Source organism: Phodopus roborovskii, unplaced genomic scaffold, assembly GCF_943737965.1.
Source record: "Phodopus roborovskii unplaced genomic scaffold, PHOROB, whole genome shotgun sequence".
Taxonomy (NCBI): domain Eukaryota; kingdom Metazoa; phylum Chordata; class Mammalia; order Rodentia; family Cricetidae; genus Phodopus; species Phodopus roborovskii.
The window spans coordinates 9642033-9661626 of NW_026126563.1; the positions used below are offsets into that span (position 1 = coordinate 9642033).

General features: G+C 44.2%; 1 protein-coding gene across 1 annotated transcript in view; it reads right to left on the bottom strand.

The window, feature by feature from the left end:
- Nucleotides 1-19594, bottom strand: part of Loxhd1 (lipoxygenase homology PLAT domains 1) — a 139591-nt gene that overhangs the window by 70267 nt on the left and 49730 nt on the right. Inside the window, exons 13-17 of the mRNA XM_051202111.1 lie at nucleotides 10628-10782; nucleotides 9303-9463; nucleotides 5779-5855; nucleotides 3467-3663; nucleotides 1387-1579 (exon numbers count right to left, since the gene is read on the bottom strand). Of these exons, the coding sequence (XP_051058068.1) occupies nucleotides 1387-1579; nucleotides 3467-3663; nucleotides 5779-5855; nucleotides 9303-9463; nucleotides 10628-10782 (783 nt within the window). The remainder of the gene's footprint in view (nucleotides 1-1386; nucleotides 1580-3466; nucleotides 3664-5778; nucleotides 5856-9302; nucleotides 9464-10627; nucleotides 10783-19594) is intronic.

Below are 19594 nucleotides of genomic sequence, written 5' to 3' on the forward strand. Positions count from 1 at the left end.
TAGAACACATCAAGAGGGCCCTCGCCAGATACCAGCACTTTACTCCTGAACCTCTGCAGTATAGCGCTACAAGCCAATTAGTCTGCGTTCGTCTCACATTATGTAATCTATAACACTGTAGACTACTACTATACAATTGCAAAACTTCATTGCAGCAACAAAAATCTACTGGGCAGATACCACAGGGCACGGAGAAGCAAAAGCTGCATTTTTTTCTTCTTCATTGTAAGAAAGGACAAGAGCTTGCAAAGACAGTGCACATTTAAATATGGGCACTCTTCAGAACATATCAACACATGTCCTGCACAGAAAGCTGTGCATATTTTGAAATTATATTTACCAAGGTGTTAGAGGGTGGTGGAAAACTTGTTGGTAGGTAGCAGTAGACATCATTGCAAATGGAGTAGATGTTTCTCCCTAAAGGGCTATGGCACCAGGTGCCAATTGGTATGAGTTCTCTAAATCTTGGTAGAGGACAGTACCGGGGTTTCTTTTTGGTAAAGCTAGGTGTGTATGTGTGTGTGTGTATGTTTGTGTGTATATATGTGTTTGTGTGTATATGTGTGTAAATGTGTATATATGTGCTTGTCTATGCATGTGTGTATGCGTGTACTTGTGTGTATATGTGTGTGTATGTGTGTTTGGGTATATATGCGTATGTTTATCTCTGTGTGTGTGTATGTGTGTATATATATGTGTGTGTGTATGTGTGATTAGGTATATATGTGTATGTTTATGTGTGTGTGTGTATGTATATTTATGTGTGTGTGTGTGTGTGTGTGTGTTTGGGTATATATGCGTATGTTTATCTCTGTGTGTGTGTATGTGTATATATATATATATGTGTGTGTGTGTGTATGTGTGTTTAGGTATATATGTGTATGTTTATGTGTGTGTGTGTGTATGTACATGGAGTGTCAACTTTTATCACTCTCCACCTTAATTTTTTGAGACTGTGTCTTTCATGGAAATTTTAGCTTATCAACTTAGCCAGTTGACTACCCGGTCATCGAGCTCCAGAGATCTACTTATCTCCTCTCTGTGACCCATTCATTCAGCACAGGCATTGCAGAAGTGTAGGTCACACTGAGCTCTTTAGTAAGTGCTGGGGAGCTAACCCAGGTGGCCATGTTTGCTCAGGAAGCACATCTCTTTCTGACTGAAGGACAGCTGCCTCAGCTCTGTGTTGCTTCCTAGGAGAACTCCCATGAAGATGGCCATGGAACCCTGACCCCGGCCCCCACAAAGGGAGACAAGACTCAGTCACCGCGTGGCCTGCCTCCCTTCCTTTGTCCCCTCCTTCCTCTGACTTCATCATTCCCCCTCCCTCACTGAACCAGGGAACAAATGCTGAGGTGTGGAGGGCCCACCCAGTGCCATCCATACGTTTCTGGATCTCCACGACCTCGCTGGGGTAAAGCTCCACCTCCAGCCGCCCATCAGCCTGGTTCTTATCCAGCCAGCGGTTGGCGGGGAAAGTGTACTGCTTGCCTTGGCGAGGCACACGAATCTGGACGCTGCCCAGGAACCAGCCTGCATGCATGCCTGTGCTGTCGTGCCCAATCACCAGCCTGTTGATCTGCAAGGAAACCCCAGGGAAGGTGTGTGAACAGCAGTGTGCAGACATAGTCAAGCCTACACCTCCATCTCCGAAAAAAAAATCTCCCCTCAACTGGGACCTCGGGTGCCTTGGGAGAAGACCCTGATGCCACCTGAGCAGCAATCAGGAATCTGGAGGCTGCTACCGCTACCGAGGCGGCCCTTTCCTGCCCAGAGGCCCCGCCCCCTCCTCCTCGCAGGAACTCACTCCCATGCTCAGCTGTGAGAAGCATGAAGCCTGCAGAGTTGGCAAGAACTTTGGAATCTGTTGGGTACTTTAAAACTCCTGTAACCCGTAGCTGCAGGAGCAGTAAAGCGTTCTACGGGCCTGACAACTGCTGCTGCTTCACGTCGGGTTGACTGGAAGTTATCCAATACTGTGCCCATTTCCCGCATTGCCTTGTCATTCCCTTCCGGTAGAGTGACAGAATTTGCAGACAAGCTCTCCCGGCATGGTGGTTCTGTATCTAATCCTCCTCTTACTCTTGATGAGGAACATTGTTCTCTGTCCATTGACAGTCTATAGTCACGCGCTTTGCTGTTTGACACAGTAACAGGGATGAGGGTCCCACCATCAATCACCATGGTGTGCGTTTGCTCTCTCGGGGTTTGAACAGCTTTTATTTTTTGTGGAAATGCTGTGTACTGGTTGATTTTAACATTACGTGGGATTAGCAGATGACCTCCAGCCCTGAGCTTTTCTCTGCAAAGGTTGAGGCAGGGGGCTACCTATGTCTGGTGCCCAAAGCCCACATTGAGAAAACTGTCCACTCAAGCCCTGGCTTTTGCTTTCACACATAATAAGGGCCTCTTTGCCGCTGTTGAAGAAACATTGTCACAGATGTCACAGCTGAGCATACGGAGCACGGACCCCTGAAACTGCTAGAAGAAAACCAGCTCAGTTTATAACGCCGGGAGCTGTCCGAGGCTGAGGAGGGCGCCATTGTTGGTCTGCACAGCTGGGACTGTCGAGGTTTCCGGGAGAGGCAGGAAAAGGGCAAGTGTGTGCTGTTTGACGTGACTGGGAACCCCCGAAGACAAGGACTGTCCCCAGGTCTACATCCCCTTGGACTGGAGGCGCAGTAATTGTTCAGCAGTGTATACCAGGCCCTGACTATAAGTGTGTGGGTGCTGGTAACATATAAAATACTACTAATAATCCCCATGGCATCTCCACCATTGGGAACGGGTTGCACGTGGCAAATCAGTGCAAATGCTAGGCTCCAAGCTCTTGGCCACACTGTTCACGAAGAGAGTCTCACCAGCATGAAGACAAGTCTCCATGGCCTTCCACCGTCAACCCCTCCCCCAGGCACCCAGAAATCCTTCACCTCAGGGGTAAATGACTGCCACAGATCTTTCCCTAGAGTACAGAATGACGAGACAAGAGGGCCCCGGGCACCTGAAAGAGGAGGAAGCCCACAGGAGAGGAGGGGCGGGGATCATGAGGTTGCAAAGGGCATGCCCCAACCCAGGGCTCATCGCGTGACATGAAGTGCACTCAGATCTGGAATTGAGAAATGTTGGTTCTTCCTCCTCTCGTTCTCTTCCCTGAACCCAGTGTCCCCTCCTCGTATGCCGTCTACACTAATCCTGGAATGGAGGTGAAAACGTTGGGGGTAAAGTTACCACAAATGTGTATTACAGCTCAAAATGTTCTAGAAGCATAAATACTGCTCTTGTCTCTGCAGCTGCTCTGGCCGTGGGAGAAACCAAGTACCTCACAAGCAACCCCTAATGTGCAATTCTTTCCCTTAAATACGGGCTCACCCACATGCACATCAGGGCAGATGTGTAAGTGGACACGTGTGGACCAATGTGGGGACATGATGACACAATGTCACTTGACTCTGCAACAGAAACTTACAGTTCCAATGTTCAGGGTCTCCAGTGTGAACTCATCTACTCGGCCACGTTCAAAGTAGTCTTTCAGGTTGTTGTCTGACACAAGAAGAACCTGCTTGATGGTGTCAGATTTCTCTCCATAGAGCTTGATGTACACCCTGGAATCTGTGCTGGCCCCAGAGACATCCCCGGTCTTCACACTGATGTGATAGCGAAAGTCTGAGCATGCCAAGCAGAGAGAGACGGGGAGTTAGTGTAGGTCGTACAACAAGGAGCGAAGGTTGGAAAGGAGGGGCCAATCTTCAGCCAAGGAAGACCCAGACTAGGAGTCAGAACCTCTGAGCCTGGATCCTGGATACTGTAACTGGTTGTAGGGGCTCCCGCCATCTCTATGGAGCCCGCTCATCTATAAAACCAGGGTTCTACCTCTTCCTGTTGTGTAGTAGATAAATGTGCTGTGAATGTAAGTTTTGGACAAGAACAGCCACATTCCAGGTGTCACAATGTCTCCATCCTCTGATTCAGGTTCTGATGGGTGAGGAACCATCACCAACAGCAATAGAGCTTTCCGGTACTTAGCACATTATTGCTAAGTACTCTCATCCCAACCTTATAGGCAAGGGATGTAGAGCTCAAAAGGTCATGTGTTTAACATGAACTGGTTGATGACAACAAAGTCACCACCAGGAGTAAAATCTTGGCATGTATTTAGAAGCTGCTCCCTCCCCTAATAGGATGTCATGCAATGTTGTCTCATTTTATCTCCCAGAAATCTCTGCATCAGCCTGTGTGCAAGGATAAAGAACCCCAGAGGAAACGGTGAGTCATGGGATAACACTAGCCAAGCTCTAGTTGTCCAGGTAGGCAAGCGCCAAGGTGTGTTTCTTAAACAAAGAAGAGAGTGTTAAAGGCCTGCCACTCATTGCCCTGTTAGGGTCTTTCTACTGGGATGTAGTCTGGAGAATGTAAGCTGATACCCTACACCTGGGGCCATCTGCAGCCACCTGTCAGATCAGCTTGGGATGATGGGAGATGTCATTCTGTAAATGTGTTTCTCTTATTGGTTAATGAATAAAGCCTTGTTGGCCAATAGGAAAGCAAGATGGGCAGGACTAGGAGACAAGGAGGATTCTGGGAGATGTAGTAGAGGAGAGTGAAGATGTAGGGACTTGAGAGAAGAGGCCCAGACCCTCTCTCTGATAAGACCACGTGAAAACACTTAGATTAATAGAAATGGGTTGATATTTAAGACAGAGCTAGCCAATAAGAAAAGCTAGTAACAGGCCAACAGCTTTATATCTAATACAGCATCTCTGTGTATTATTTGGGGCTGATGCAGCTGTGGGACCAGGCTGGAGGGAAAGTGCTCATAACAAAATGGTGCCCAATGTGGGGCACGAACCCATGACCCTGAGATTAAGAGTCTCATCCTCCACCAACTGAGCTAGCCAGGGTCATCCACAGGCACTGGGAGGAACAGATCGCTTTTCTACTGAAAGAGCAGGAACCAGAAGACTTCTTCCTTATGTTCTTTCCTACATAAACCTTTCCAAGTCCCCACTAGGAGAGCAGGGGGTGGGCTCTGTCTACATGGAGAAAGGGGAGCCTGCTACAGTGGGAAGAACAGCGACCTAAGGCAGAGATGGTCCGGGAACTGATCCCAGTTCCATCGGCAGCCATAGGCCTGAGTGTTCTGGTCATGGAGTGTCCTCTTCTTATCATAAACATGGGTGAACTCCCCTCTTGAGCTCCTTCCCAGTTCTTAGGCTCCATAATGCTGGGCCTTACACTAGATGCTCTGGTTCGACTGTACGATCTGACCTTAATAAAGGTAAATATTAGTATTTGTGGCTTCTAGGCCTTGGTTTCTCCATCAGACAAACGGACAACGTTAGCTCTGCTGATGCTGTATTGTTGGACTCTGGTGGTATGTCTCTTTTACGCATTAACTAGAGCTTGTGATTGGACCACAGCATCTGAACACATATCATTAGTAAGGGAAACTCCAGGGCTCCAGGACAACGCTCAGCAGTTTAAAAATCCTCACTCAACAACCCCTTAAAATGCATGTCTGTCCCTGTCCTTGCTGCCATCAGCTGACACTACTGCTTTTTCGCTCTGTTGACTCTTATTCATGCAGGGCCTAACATCATGGTCATGCTTGAAGCACAGGCATAGGAGAAGTTTCCAGACTTCCATCAATGCCTCTTTTCTCCACCACCCTGTGTTGCTTTCATGAAATAAAGTGAAGATGCTGTATCTTCTTCGAAGGACTGAGGAAAAGCAACTGTCATGCTCAGGGAAACCCATCACCTGGCCATTGGGACAACTCACTCTTGAGAGTTGCATTGCTGTCACTGGGTAGCAACTCACGGACCAGCTGTCCATCATCCTTATCCTTGTCCAGCCACCTAGAGAGAAATGGGGTAGGGCATTAGTTCCTTGAGTGGAACAGGCAGACACTCCAACCATCATGTCCTTCGTGCAGAGTCACCAGGAGGCCCAGAGTTTTGAAAGTGGGTCCTTGAGATGTCCTAGCGATGTGTTTCAACCCAGACCAGAGGAAGACTTTCTGGAGAAGGCTGACTGTTGGCTGAGATTGGAAAGATGACAAGATGCTAGCCAGGGAAAGAGAGAGGAACATCCCAAGGGAAAAACATTTCCTGGGATGGAAGTCCAAGAGCTGCTGAAAGGTCTGTGTAGACAGAATGCATCGAGTGAGAGACAGGGGTGCTGGAAAATGAGGATGGGCAAGGCCAGCCCACAGAGTCGTGATGAAAGGCCATTGTTGTTGTCAAACACATCTTCTCAGGGTCAACTGTGTGTGGCACTGTGACAAGGGCTCTATGTGGGAGAAACCAGAAAGAGAGGACAGTAAGGTAACACAGCTCAGGCTGCTGAAAGCCTACAGTGTGACCAAGAGGGTAGACTAAATGAGACACTGAGGGTAGGGTTGGGCAAAGGAAGTGCTATAAGAATTTAGAGAAAGGAGAACTCGAGAGGAGGAAGTAAAGCTGGAATCTTCAAAGATGGATGAGATTTACCTCAGGGAAAGGGAAGTCTGTGGTTTTCAGGGCTCAGGGTTGGTGTCTATGCCTCATCAATGTGTCATACTGGAAAGTGTCTCCAGCCCTCTGTTGCCTGTGCCCCAGAGGGAGAAATGGGGAATATCCACCTGCAAGGCACCTTTCCCTTAGAACACAGGGGCCAAGCCTGAGAAATGAACCTATGTGCAAGCATGATATATATGGAGGCTGGCTTGTAACCCAGTGCCAATCATTGTTCTTTAGGCTCTGGCTTCTTAAACCGTGGGGCATGAATGTGGGAGCTGTGAAATTCAGGCAGCAGGAGAGTGGTTCTGATGCACACAGTGCAAGCTTAGCTAAAGAAAAGAGGGTGATAAACCCGGGCTGGCAGGGCTTGCCTGCGCTCTGAGCACACAGCACACACACCTTCCCTGCACATGTTGCCACATGTAACACTAATGTACCCTGAAGCTCTTTGGCCCTGGATTCAAGACCATCCCGTGGTACGGATTACAATGTTTGTACGTTGTATATACAATTTTTTCTGCTCTTCTAGAAACATACTTGTTTCATCATGGAACACCATGTCCTTTAGTATTTTCCTACCATTATCAAAATAGTATAGTTCTGTATTTTATTGTGCTAGAATATTTAGTTTTTATAATCGTTGTTGAGTTTCTGACTTGAGTTTGACTTAAAAGATTAGCAAATGAGTGTCGCCTTAGGATTAAAGCTGAATTTTCAACAATTTTCTGAAATGATCCCAAACATCTTTCTGCCGTTTTTGTTATCTACATGTGCAAAGCAGAGTTATCACCAGTGACAGTTAGAAAATCAAGATACCTGTCAATTCTGAAAAATATTGAAAGCACTCTATATCCTGCAGAATCAAATATTCAGCCAGTATTTAACTTCTTCTGTAAAAATATGCCCACCTCATTAGCAAAACAGCTAATTAATTAAAATTTTTTATTTCGTTTCTAATAAATGATAAAATTATTCATATATCAAAGAGATGTCTTATAACATTTCTTTATGATTTATTATATGTAAATGTTTACTTTGTATAGCTCATTTTATTGCCCTAGACACCCAGGGTCACATACAAATTTCTTGGGCAAAAAGGGACCTTGAGTTGGAAAACTTTAAGAGCTTTGCGGTAGAAAATTGCAGAGACCAAGACATTTCTGTCTTGGCCACATCTCTCCGTATTTATGCCTTGGTGTTTGTCTTCAAAGCCCAACCCTTCATGATCCTGGATGGTAGAGCTTTCTAAGCCTGTAATGATGCAATATTCAATATTATAATAAAAATATCACTTACATTCTAAAAGACTGGAACTTTTGCTGACCCTCACAGGCAGGGCTGATTTCACAGCCTGAGGTCACTTAAGACTGCTGTCCTTTGGGTACAGCTCTTTTGTTTAATTTACCTTTAAGAAATTAATGTAACAACTGACCTTACTTGCCTTGGATTTCCCATTAGCTTTTAGGACCTAAGCTATGCATAGCTGTAATCTGGAATTATCAATTCTTCTATACCCCTGACCCAAGAGTAAGGCGTGTGAGTTTATGTGTGTGTATATATTATGATAATTATTTGCTGAAAACAGAAAATAGGCTGAAAGCAACCTTATAAGATGTATATCCACTGTAAATGTGGGAAATAGCATTTGGATATGGCTTGGTTATGTTTACTTGTAATCTGGGTCCCCTTGAATAAATGACTTAATCCCTTGTAAACCTGTGTCCCTTATTCCTCCCCCCCCCCCCAAGTGATGCTTTCTGTGTTGTGGAATAAAGAGATAGCAAAGCCCTTTGCTAGGGACGTACACACACAGAGCCAAGAGCAGACAAGTTCACAAAACAGTATCTAGGCAGGCAGATCCAAACTCACACAACAGACTGGAACAACAGAAGATACCAAGAGGGAGACGTAAAAATTCAAACTGGGCTCTCTCTAGGTTAAATGGTACCAAGGGTAAGCTTTTTATTTTACTTTCCTTGATGTTACACCTATGCAGTATTGGTGAATTGGGTTTGTCATTAATGCGTTCAAACCAACATGCGAGCCTATAAAGGTTAGCCAGAGCCTTCGGCTCATAATGGAAACCAAGGCACCACCTCCTCCCTGCCCCTCCGGCACGCCGCTCAGGCCTCCTGAGCCAATGGGACAGCACCATGCTTTCCTGTCTCTTCTTACTTATTTCATACCCAAGTCCCAAGGGCTCCCACTCCCCAGGGACCGTGTAGTCAGCTTGTATGAGCTAACACTAATGCTGTTCATTTATGTAGGCTTTGGGCTGTGGTTCGGAACATCGGAGAGATAGAGCAGAGACTTCAAGACACAAAGATTCACGGCTTCACCCTAAGCATCGGTGGTAGAGGATTTGGAAACCACACATTGCTACCTACAGTCCCTTACATTGAACCATTGGGGCTTTCCCTTTCTCTGTCTTCCTAAGGTCACTGAGGGCTCCCATAGTCACAGAGCCTGCAGGAGAGATGGGTGGGATATTGCTTGCCACGGATGGAGCAGACAGGCAACCAGCCTATGTGTCCATATTTCATTCTACATCTGACTAATCCCCTAACGAATTGCTTAAATTAAGGAAATGTCAGGGTTTGTTGTCGTTTGGTTTGGTTTTCATGAGAAAAACCATCATGTTGGCACTAGGCGGGGCAGAATGTGAGACTCGGCTCTACACAACTCCTGCCAACGTCTTCTTTGTTTCACCAACTCCCACCCTGAGCCGCGGTTTTTCTTACTGTTCCACGTAAGAGGGCCGAGTGTTTCTCCAGCGGGAGAAAGGAAGGCAAAGGACACGCGTACCTGAGGCAGGGGAACTCGACGTTGTCGCTCTCGGGCTGCCCTTCCTCTCTCACCAGCACCCTGTCCAGGTACCAGCCACTGCCCGCGCCTCTGCCATCGTGTCTGATCCTCACTCGCCTCACCTTCCTCATAGTGACAGACTCAATGGTAAACTCGTCAGCCTTTGGGAAAGAAAAGGCAGCAAAGTCATGTAGATAGTGGCTCCCCCGTGACCCAACAGAAGCCTGAAGGCAGAGAAGAGCGACAATTCTTTCATGGGTGCACACACGTTACTGCAGGGATCAGAAATATAAAATGCATGCAACCATAGCCTCCTTACTCCTCGCCAGGACCACAGCCTACCTACAACCTCCTGCTCAGAAGGGCTTTACGACACAACCTTCGTATGCCCATCCTTGGGTTGGCTCAGAGCACAGAACCTACAAATCCCTTCCACCAAGTTCACATCACTGGAACAATGACCCTTTACTGGGCATCTATTGTGTCTCGTGAAGCATGTCTGACCCCTGTGCAGTACACCTGTCCTCCATAAACTCCACAGTAGCCAGTCACAGGTAGGAGTCTTTTCCCTCCTTTTAGATACAAGGAAAGTATGGGTAGGAGAGTGCAGTGAGTGGCCTAAGGCTAACCTTCCCTAGACCTATTTTATACTTCCCTCACTGCTTCTCAGCCCCTTGGCTCAGATGAACCACACATGGTTGTGGTAACACAGGGGAATGCCTAACACATTGTATTGTGGCTATCAATAGACCTCACATCTATGTTTAGTGTTTTCTTGGTTTAGAAAGAAAGAAAGGAAGGAAAGAAAGGAAGGAAGGAAGGAAGGAAGGAAGGAAGAAGAAAGATGGAAGGAAGGAAAGAAAGAAGAGGGAAGGAAGAAAGGAAAAAATATGAACAAGTTGCCCCTAGTGACCATGCCTAATAGAAAATGTGTATTGTCTTCTATTTTCTCCCAGCCTGGGTCCTCTAGGACATGCTTGAGATGCCCAACATCCTCCTGAACCTGAGGGGTGGATAGGAGACCACAGTTTCTCTATGGGAGCTCTCCAGCTTCTAGCTGCATAATACTAGGAGTCTTGTAGCTACCATCAGTGTTAGTAAATGACAGCCAAATTTTCTCAAGGATGCAATGAACCAGATATTTCTGTGTCCTTCAAGTGGCTTCTACCTGGAGTCCCTAGACCACGCTCCCCTCACTCACAGAGATCTTATCTCATTGCTGAGGCTCTGACACCAGCTGCCAGCTCTACTTTGAGAGAACAGGGAAGACAGGAGGACAAAGCAGGGGTGGACAGGGAGGAGGGAGGCTCATCACTGCAACTTACATTGCCTTTCTCAAACAGGTCCGTGTTATTCCTGCAGTTGTAAAGTAGTCGCTCCCCTGTGTCCCCAACATCGCCATAGAGGCAGAGGTAGACATTGGCATCAGTTCCTGCACCTTCAAGTTCCCCTGTGCATACAGTCACACGGTACCGGGCCACTGGCAGACAGAATAGGGGACATGGTTGGCTGGCTGCTCTGTTCCCATACCTAAGCTCTTTCAGTTGTTACCTGGGATGACTTCATCCCTTAACTCAACTCTCCAAACCCCACTGTGGTGAGACACTTGGGAACATACTTATTCATGCCAAGCCTCAGTTTACACAGACCAGAGGCTATTCATGCCTGTCAATCATCAGAAACTCATGGGAAGTGTTTATAAGGGTTCAAATTTCTGAGGCTCACTTCAGACTTCCCAAACTTTAATTTCTAGAGGAAAGACCCTTAAAACGGAGTTGTTAATGAATCCCCTGTGTAGAGTCTGATGGAGGGAAAAGAGCAGTACCTGAAAATGGAGAGAAGGCAATAGATGAGTGATGTAATTTAGAGGTAATTCTTGGTATAGGTAATCAAGAGAAAGAGAAATCAGGTTTTGGTTTGAGCAGGTGGTGGGAAGAGTTGCTAATAAGACATAGGAGGGTTCTGTTCTGGTCCCCTATACATTTGAGATGCCAGTTAGAAATTTACAAAACAGAAGTCAAGGTGGCAGTTAAATGTGTCTGGAGGGCCAGGTCTTGTGATAAGACTTTAGTCATCACAGGACGATGCATCCCATTTAAAGCCATGAAATCTGATGGGAGTAATGAAAAAGAAGATGTAGATAATGAAAGGATGTTTGAAGATGAAATGGTCCCAAACTCCCCATATGGGAATTAACAACACTAATCTGTATACTTAACATTTTATACGGATTCTGACTAAGAAAAATACAAAAAGGTTTACTTCCAAACACATCATAACAAGACTTTTAAGAGCCAAAGACAAAGAGGAAATTGTAAAAATGAGCAACAGGAAATTGAGCACAAGGGATACACAAATAAAAATTAACACACAACTTTTCACCCAAAACTATAATACCAGAAAGACGTGGGATGTTTTCATTAAGATGAAAGAAAAAGACCATGACCCAAGGATTCTATATCCACTGGAACTACCGGCCAGGGATGAAAGATAAAGAGTTCCAAAATAATCAAATACTTCCAGAGTCTTCCATCACTAAAAGAGATTCTCTTTAACAAATATTAAAAGGACGTAGTCACATTAGATGGTGACTTGAAATCCCTGGAGTACTGTGAGTCACAAGAAAAAATAAAGTGACAATGGCAAAGATGAATTATTTTTCATTTTTAACACCTGTTTTCTCACATTTTATTTAAAAACACAAAGCAGAGAGCAATAACTATAAAACTTCACTGGTGAGTCTTTCATATGTTAAAAAAAACAAACTTTCAATATAGGGCAAAGATGCAATCTCAATGCAACTGTATGAAGGAAAGTGCATGGGAGTGAAGTTTTCTATACTGCTAAAATCAAGTTGACATTACTTTGATCTAGATTGTTCTAAGTTAAGCTGTGGATTATAGTTTGGGGGAGACTACTTAGAAAGTAACTGAAATAATATGTCGTAAAAGAAGCAACAAGGAAAGAGAGGTCATATCTAATGAAGTCTATGTCATGCTAAGGAAAGTAATCATATAAGAATCAAGGCATACAGAAAACACATGACAGATATAAATCTTTCTGTATTGGTAGCTATAGTAAATGTGATGCATTACTTGTAAATAGACTTAAAGTTTTGATCAAAAACAGCAGAGTATGGGGGGCAGCCTTCAGAGGTAGAGGCCAATGGCGTGACACACAACCAGCCAACGTAAGAAGTATGGCTGACATATGAGGGGCTGTAAGGAGTAGTTTTTTCCGCCCTCCGCTGGTCTTGTCCTGCCGCCATGCCAGCCCCAATTAACACACAGACACTCTGTATTTGATATAATGCTGTTGTCCAGGTACTAGTTTCTTATCGGCTAGCTCTGTCTTAAGTATTAACCCATTTCTGTTAATCTAAGTTATTTCCACGTGGTCTCATCTTACTGGAGAGTCGGCTGGCATCCTGCTCTCTCCAGACTCTCCATGTTGACCCCTCCTTACTACTTCCCCTTTCCTCCTTGTCTCCTAGTCCCACCTATCTTGCTTTCCTATTGGCCAACAGTGCTTTATTCATTAACCAGTATGAAAAACATAAGTGACATCTCCCATCAAGGAACTCTAGGGAGAGCTTGACAGGCTTCAAAGGAGGGCCACAAATCTCTTGAGGCAGCAAAGAGCTTGAGAATTTATGGTTGGTAAGGGGATGAGATTGGGGTGAAAGGACCCTGTAATGGTCCCAGGTAGCATCAATGTTGAGGAACAGAAGACCCATGTGTTCCCACTAGCATGACTAGGTATGGGGCAGGAAGGACAAGAGAAATGATACAGTTGAAAGTTGTCATTAGTTGAGATGAGTCATTGAAAGTAAAAAGATTGAATAATTAAAAAAAATAAAAACTACCCACAAACAAAGGCCCATACCTACTACATGTCTTACTGAATAAATCTATACATTTAAAGAGGAAAAATAACATTTTTTGAAGATTGTGTAACAAGAAAAGAGTATATGTATATAACTGTTTTCTAATTGCAACCAAATACTTGGCAAGACACATCTGAAAAGATAGGTGTTTATTTTGGTTCAGGGTTAAAGGGACTCATGCCGTCCTGGCAGGAAGGCATTCTGGAACAAGATGATGGCGGGTGCTCACAAGTGGATGGGCCAAAGAGCAGAGATACAGGTCCTTATGCTCAGCTCACTCACTCCTTTTCTCTCTTTTGCTCCATCCACCCCTTGGCCCATGTGATGCTTCCACACCATTCTGTGTGGGTCTCAACCTGTGCAGGTCTCTCTCCTTAGTTAATGTCTTCTAAAACACTCCCACGACACACCCAGAAGTGTGTGTCAGTCTCCACCGTGATGCTAAACCTAGCCAGAAGGACGATGAAGATTAACCATCACAAATGCACCCTTTGTCAACCTGACATTTATAATCCATGGTGCTCTGCTCTTGACCAGGCCTATGCCCATCTCTTAACGCCAAAAGTATCCAGTCAAACTTCACGTGGTACCACAATTCTATAATTCCCTGAGTGAGGCACACTTACTTTTGTCTGAGTGCAAAGTCTCTGATTTGTTTTAATGTCACTAATACCTTTTAACATTTGCAGCCACTTTGTCCATATCTGCCTTGTCACTTTAACCAGATTCATACTCCTTTTCTTTCCAAACTATACATTTTTTTTTTTTACTTCTTTTTGGTCCAAAGAACTTCTGCTTTGAATTCTCACTGTAGACCTCACTAAATGCAGCAAGCAGTAAATCCTGCCAGAACCTGCATGCTATACTAAAGCTTGAAGTTTCTTCTCATCAAGAAGATTACTCCACTGCTTTTAATCCAGCCCTGAAGGAGTTTTCAGCACATAGGTAGAGTGCAGCCAGTTTCTTTGTCAGAGCATAGCATGCATGGCCTCTAGCCCCATACTCGATAGCATCACCATTTCCTTCTGACCCCTCCTAAGTGAGCCTTGTCTGCCAACACTTCTGAGTGGCCTACACTGCCACTTAGGGCAATGATGATGTCCAGACCTGGCTGCTGCCACCGAGGACCATATCTGGGTCCTAAAGAAGCTGGTGTCTGTGTTGAAGACCAAGGTGCATGTTGTCACCAAAGGTCACATGAGAGCCCTGGGGTTGGGGCATGATCTCCATGGCTCTGGGTAGCTGCAGGATATCTTGGAGAAGTTTTGATGAGGATCCAGGGATGATGGTGTGCCAGAAACCTGGCTTTGAACCAGACCAATGCCTCATTGCAATGAACAATTGCTAGTAAAGCTGACTGGACAAAAGGGTATACTATGTGACACCCTGATCCCAATGCCACCAGGACAAATGAAGAGGTGTTGGGGAGGCAGGAAAGATGGAGGATCAAAAAAGATTTTTCTGCTTTTGTTTTTGTTTGCTTGCTTTGTTTTTTAAGTTTTCTTCTGTGGGGGTACCTCGGGGGTGAGCTATCTCCAATTGACAAACACATGCAAAGGAAAAATCCGTTTTCTCCAGTGGATTGTCACTGAATATACAAACTATACTGAAGGGTAGGCCTCACGCCCAGCAATAGATGGCCAACACAAACAAATTCAGGGGTGATTTTGGAGATTTTTTTTTTTAATCTCATATTGTGTTGCTGCTTTGTGTTCCAAAGCTGGTCTTCTGCTTGTATATAATAGTTTGCAATTTTATGTTTTTATGAGTTTCTCTCTCTCTTTCTCTTGTGTGTGTGTGTTTCTTATGCTTTTCTTTGTTGTTTTTAAATTCTGGTTTGATTGTTTTATATGCCTGCTTGTTTTGTTAAGAGAGAAAGAGCAGAGGTGGGGAGGATTTGGAAGGAGATAAAGAAAGAGAAAACATGATCAGAATATTTTGTATAAAATTATGTTCAGTAAAAATCAAATGTATAACTTAAATAAAAATGTTTGATACAGTGAGACGTTAAAGAAATTGAAATGCCTAATTGGAGTTCACACATACAAAGAATCAGACACTATGACAAGATAGGTTTTATCCCAGGAATATAATTTGGTTTAACTTCTAAAAACCAATTAATGTAATATGTCATACTAAATAGGATAAAAACTGAAAATCACATGATCATCTCAATAGACACACAAAAAGAATCTGACATACTCTTTCATGATTAAAAACCCATTTTTAAAAGGAACAAAAGGGAATTTCAACTCTTAAAGGTCATCTGTGAAACACCTACACTTAAAGGTTCAAAACTATTCTAGAAGTCTCTGAGCAAGGCAATAAGGTGAGTGACGATGAAGATGTACGGCATCCAGACTAGAAGGGCTGCAGTAACACCATGTCTGCTCATGGATGCCAAGATCATGTACTTAGAGAATCATAAAGGGTCCACAAAAAAAAAAAAAAAACAAAAAAACTACTATAGCTGGACTATAGCTGGTACATTCAGCAAAGTCATAGCACATAAAATCTATTCTTCCATAATAACTACCTTGAAAATGAAATATTGAAACATTTCTGAGCTGAGGATGTAGTTCAGTTAGAAGATTGCTTGCTATCATGGACAAAGCCTCAGTCCTCAGCATTGTGTGAACTGGGTGTGGCGGCACAGGCCTGTAATCCTTGCATGGAAGACGTGGAGGCAGGAGAATCAGAAAATCGAGGTCATTCTCAGATATATAGTGTGTCTATATATATAGTGGCCAGTGTACAATACGTGATTCCCAGTGTCAGAAGAAGAGGCGATGACAGAGCGGGGTGGAGGGGAAGGGAGGGGGAGGGAGAGGCGAGGCAAAGGGGAGGGAGGTGAGGTGGGATTTTTCATTCACAACAGCAGAAAGAATCAAACAGGGGCTGAAGAGATGGCCCAACAATGAGGCTAGCTAAAAGTGCATTCTACTCTTCCACAAGTTCCATGTTTGGTTCATAGCATCTGCATCAGGTGACTCAGTGACCTTCTTCTAGCTTCTGCAGGCACTCAGATATATGATATGCATGTATACACATGTGTGCATACATACAAGCACACTCACACACACAAAAGTAAAAATGGATATAAACGTCTTTCTAAAAGAATAAAGTGTTTAGAAATGAATTTAACAATAACAAGTGAAAGTTTTATACCTCAAAATTACAAAATACCATCAAGATTAAATATTCAATAAATGAACATGGAAATGTTCGTCCATGGACTGTATGACTTAAGATCATTCATACAGCAATAGTCCCCAAACCAGAACAACCTTGATGCAAACCCTACTAGAATCTCAGTTGACTTCCTTGTCGAACTTGGTAAGATTTTACTCAAATTTGTGTGACATGGCAAAATATCCCTCAAGAAGGAGAACAGCAAGTGTGGTCAAGACGTGAACAAATAGGGCCTTCCCAGGGTACTGTGAAAATGTGCTCGTCTTTTGAAATATAGATCAATGTTCCCTTAAACAGTGACAAGGAGAGTTATCGTCTGACATTCAAGGAGCCGAAAGCAAGTTTAAGCAAAAGCACGTGCTACATGTCAGAGCAGTGGCACTTATGTTAACCAAGAACCAGAAGCAACCTAAGTGCTCAACTGTTGCATATGCTACTCCCATACAATGGAGAATCATTCATCAGTCAAAAAGAAACCATGGGCCAGAAAGATGGCTCAGCGGTTGGAGGCACTTGTACATAGGGCCGGTGAGTTGAGTTGGATGCCTGGCAGGATAAAATCAACTCTCGAGAATTATCCTTTAACTAACATGCATGAACCATGGCATGTGCACACCTGCACACACATACACTAAATAAAGACACAGAAGATAGCAATATGCCCTGCGATGATGAGCACATGCTAACAAAAGAAAATGTGTGTGATTCCATTTGCTAGAAGACTCGATGCTGCAGACAGAAACCAGGTTAGTGGTTGTGAGTGGCAGGAGATGGGTGGGGAAAGGAGAGGGCGCCAACAGGCATGGGGTTTCTTTGGCGGTATGAAAAGTTCTGGGATTTGATGGTGCTGATGGATGTACAGATCTGCCAAATATAGATCAACAGTCATTGGCCTGTGAATTTTCAGTGCGTGGATTCATCTCAATAAAGCTATTGTTTAAAAAAAAAAAGAGAGAGACATTATTTGTTGATACATCACCTGAAGTGAAGATGGAATACAGCAGGAATGAGACAAATCACTGGGAAGTATACTGTACAAAATAAATTTTAATAATGCACTCATTTCCATGTAAAGACAGCTGAAAAATCAACCTGACCATGAATCGTGTGGGTACATGAAGATGTGGTGTCTGTGCCAAAGCCTTTGTTAGAAGACAAAGAAGCGTTGCTCGTGGAGGCCTGACCTGAGTAAAACACATTCTACGTGGGTCAAAGTTCAGGAAAAGATCTCTGTCCCCTAACATTACCTCCCCACAGAATCACATTTCTCAAAATTAAACCATTCCTGTCTCCCCTGGGAAACTTTCAAATTCAAATGTTACATGCCTTTGTTTAACCAGCATTGTACATGCTATGGTAGGGTCTGGATCTTATGTGTCCCCAAAAATCTCGTATGTTGAAAGCTTGGTCCCCAGTGCTGTTCACAGGTAGGCCTTTGGGAGTGACAGGATCACAAGGACTCTAGCCTCATGATTAATCCTTTCATGCCATCCTCCGTTAAGCTGCTAAGGAGGTAGACAACTTGTGAGGTAGGATCTACTGGAGGAGGCAGATCTTAGGAGGCACGCCTTGAAGGCTATCTTTTCCATCTCTACCTCTCTGTTACCATGTTTCCTGGTTCCCATGCTGGTTTGCCACATGCTGCCCGCCAGGCCGGTCTACTTTCTGATAAGCCCACAAACACCCATGGACTAAGCTCTCTGAAACTGGGAGCCAAAAGAAATACTTCCTCTTTTAACTTGTTTAGCTCAGCTTTTTGGTTACACGGACAGAACATGTTCTCAGCGATATGATGTTATAGCAAGAGAGCACAGAGCATTAGCTGGTGTGTGCCAACCCAGGAAGCCAGGAGAAGAATCGACACCCCCAACCATAGCCTTGTTCCAGTCTGATTTGCTGGTTAGTCTTGCTTTCATGGTCATCTTGCTAAAAAAAAAAATTCTTAAAAGCAAAATGATAACAAACAGAGAAATCCCATTCCCAGGGACCCCCATCCCTGTGTCCCTGAATTCTAAGGTCTGTTCCATTAGAGGCCCTGACAAGCCCCTTACTCTGTAAGGGTCCCTCTGAGCCTACTAGCCACTGAGGTCCCAAACTCTGTGAGGCAAGACATCTGTGGACAATTGAAAATAATTACATTGTTAGTCATCAGCAGTGAGAGATGTTAAACAGATGGGCAAGTACCAGAGCCTCTTGGGCTTTAATTCAAAAATTATGGCTCAGTTTGACTAACGAGCAGTAACAATATTCAACGCTCATGTCTAACGGACTCTTGACCACTCATCAGTAGTGTGTAATCACAGTGCAGAGAGTGTCTCGTTTATTTTACCATCTCATGTAGCCCCTGAGGGAAAGGCAAGGTGGAAATAAGTTGTGAGGTAGTGCATGCTTTGTCCAAATCTCTAATCAGTCCAATCACTCCAAAATGCCCCTGAACAACTAGACATGGCATTAATTGCTTATTTGGCTGACCATTATTTTGTAAGGTGTAAAGTGGGTACACACAACTTCAGACTCGAAGGATTGATTTTAAATTGGTATGTACTCATTGTACATGACTGCAAGACACTCCATTAAAGGCTCTCTGGGAAACTATGCATGTTATTTTTACCTACTAGAGGAGTGGGCATTGCCTTTGTCTCTGAATAGTGGGACAAGGACCAGTGCAGACCTCAGGGGACCTGAGGGAAGACAGGGGTGTGCTCTACAAAAAGAACAAGTGAGTTCAAGGAATCTGAGTTAGCAGAGGCACCAAAAGAACCACCAAATACTAGCAGAAGGCAACAAACTGTTTATAGCCAAGGAAGACAGACAGACATTCTACATATATTAATCACTATATTTTTTATCATTGAAATTAACAATACAATACTCAAATTACAGCCACAAAAAGCCTACATTCTATGCACAGCCTATGTAGAGTCTAGAGATGCAAGGGTGAGTCAGTCAGGAGACTGTATTCCTGCCCGTGCCCCACATTTTTTGATGACAGAAAAGAGGAGTCTTGAGAGAAAGTCATGTTTCAGTCCAGGCAAAGAGCGGAGAACATTCTGGGCATTCTAGGAAAAACTGGCAGACATTTCCCTTGGTTAACCTTACCAAAATGAGAGCCTATAGATGACTTTAAAGATCTAACCAAGATGTATGGTGGAAGAGACAAGTACAGAAACAGCAAGAAAATTCTGGAAGCTGTAAAACAGCAGAAAACTGGGAC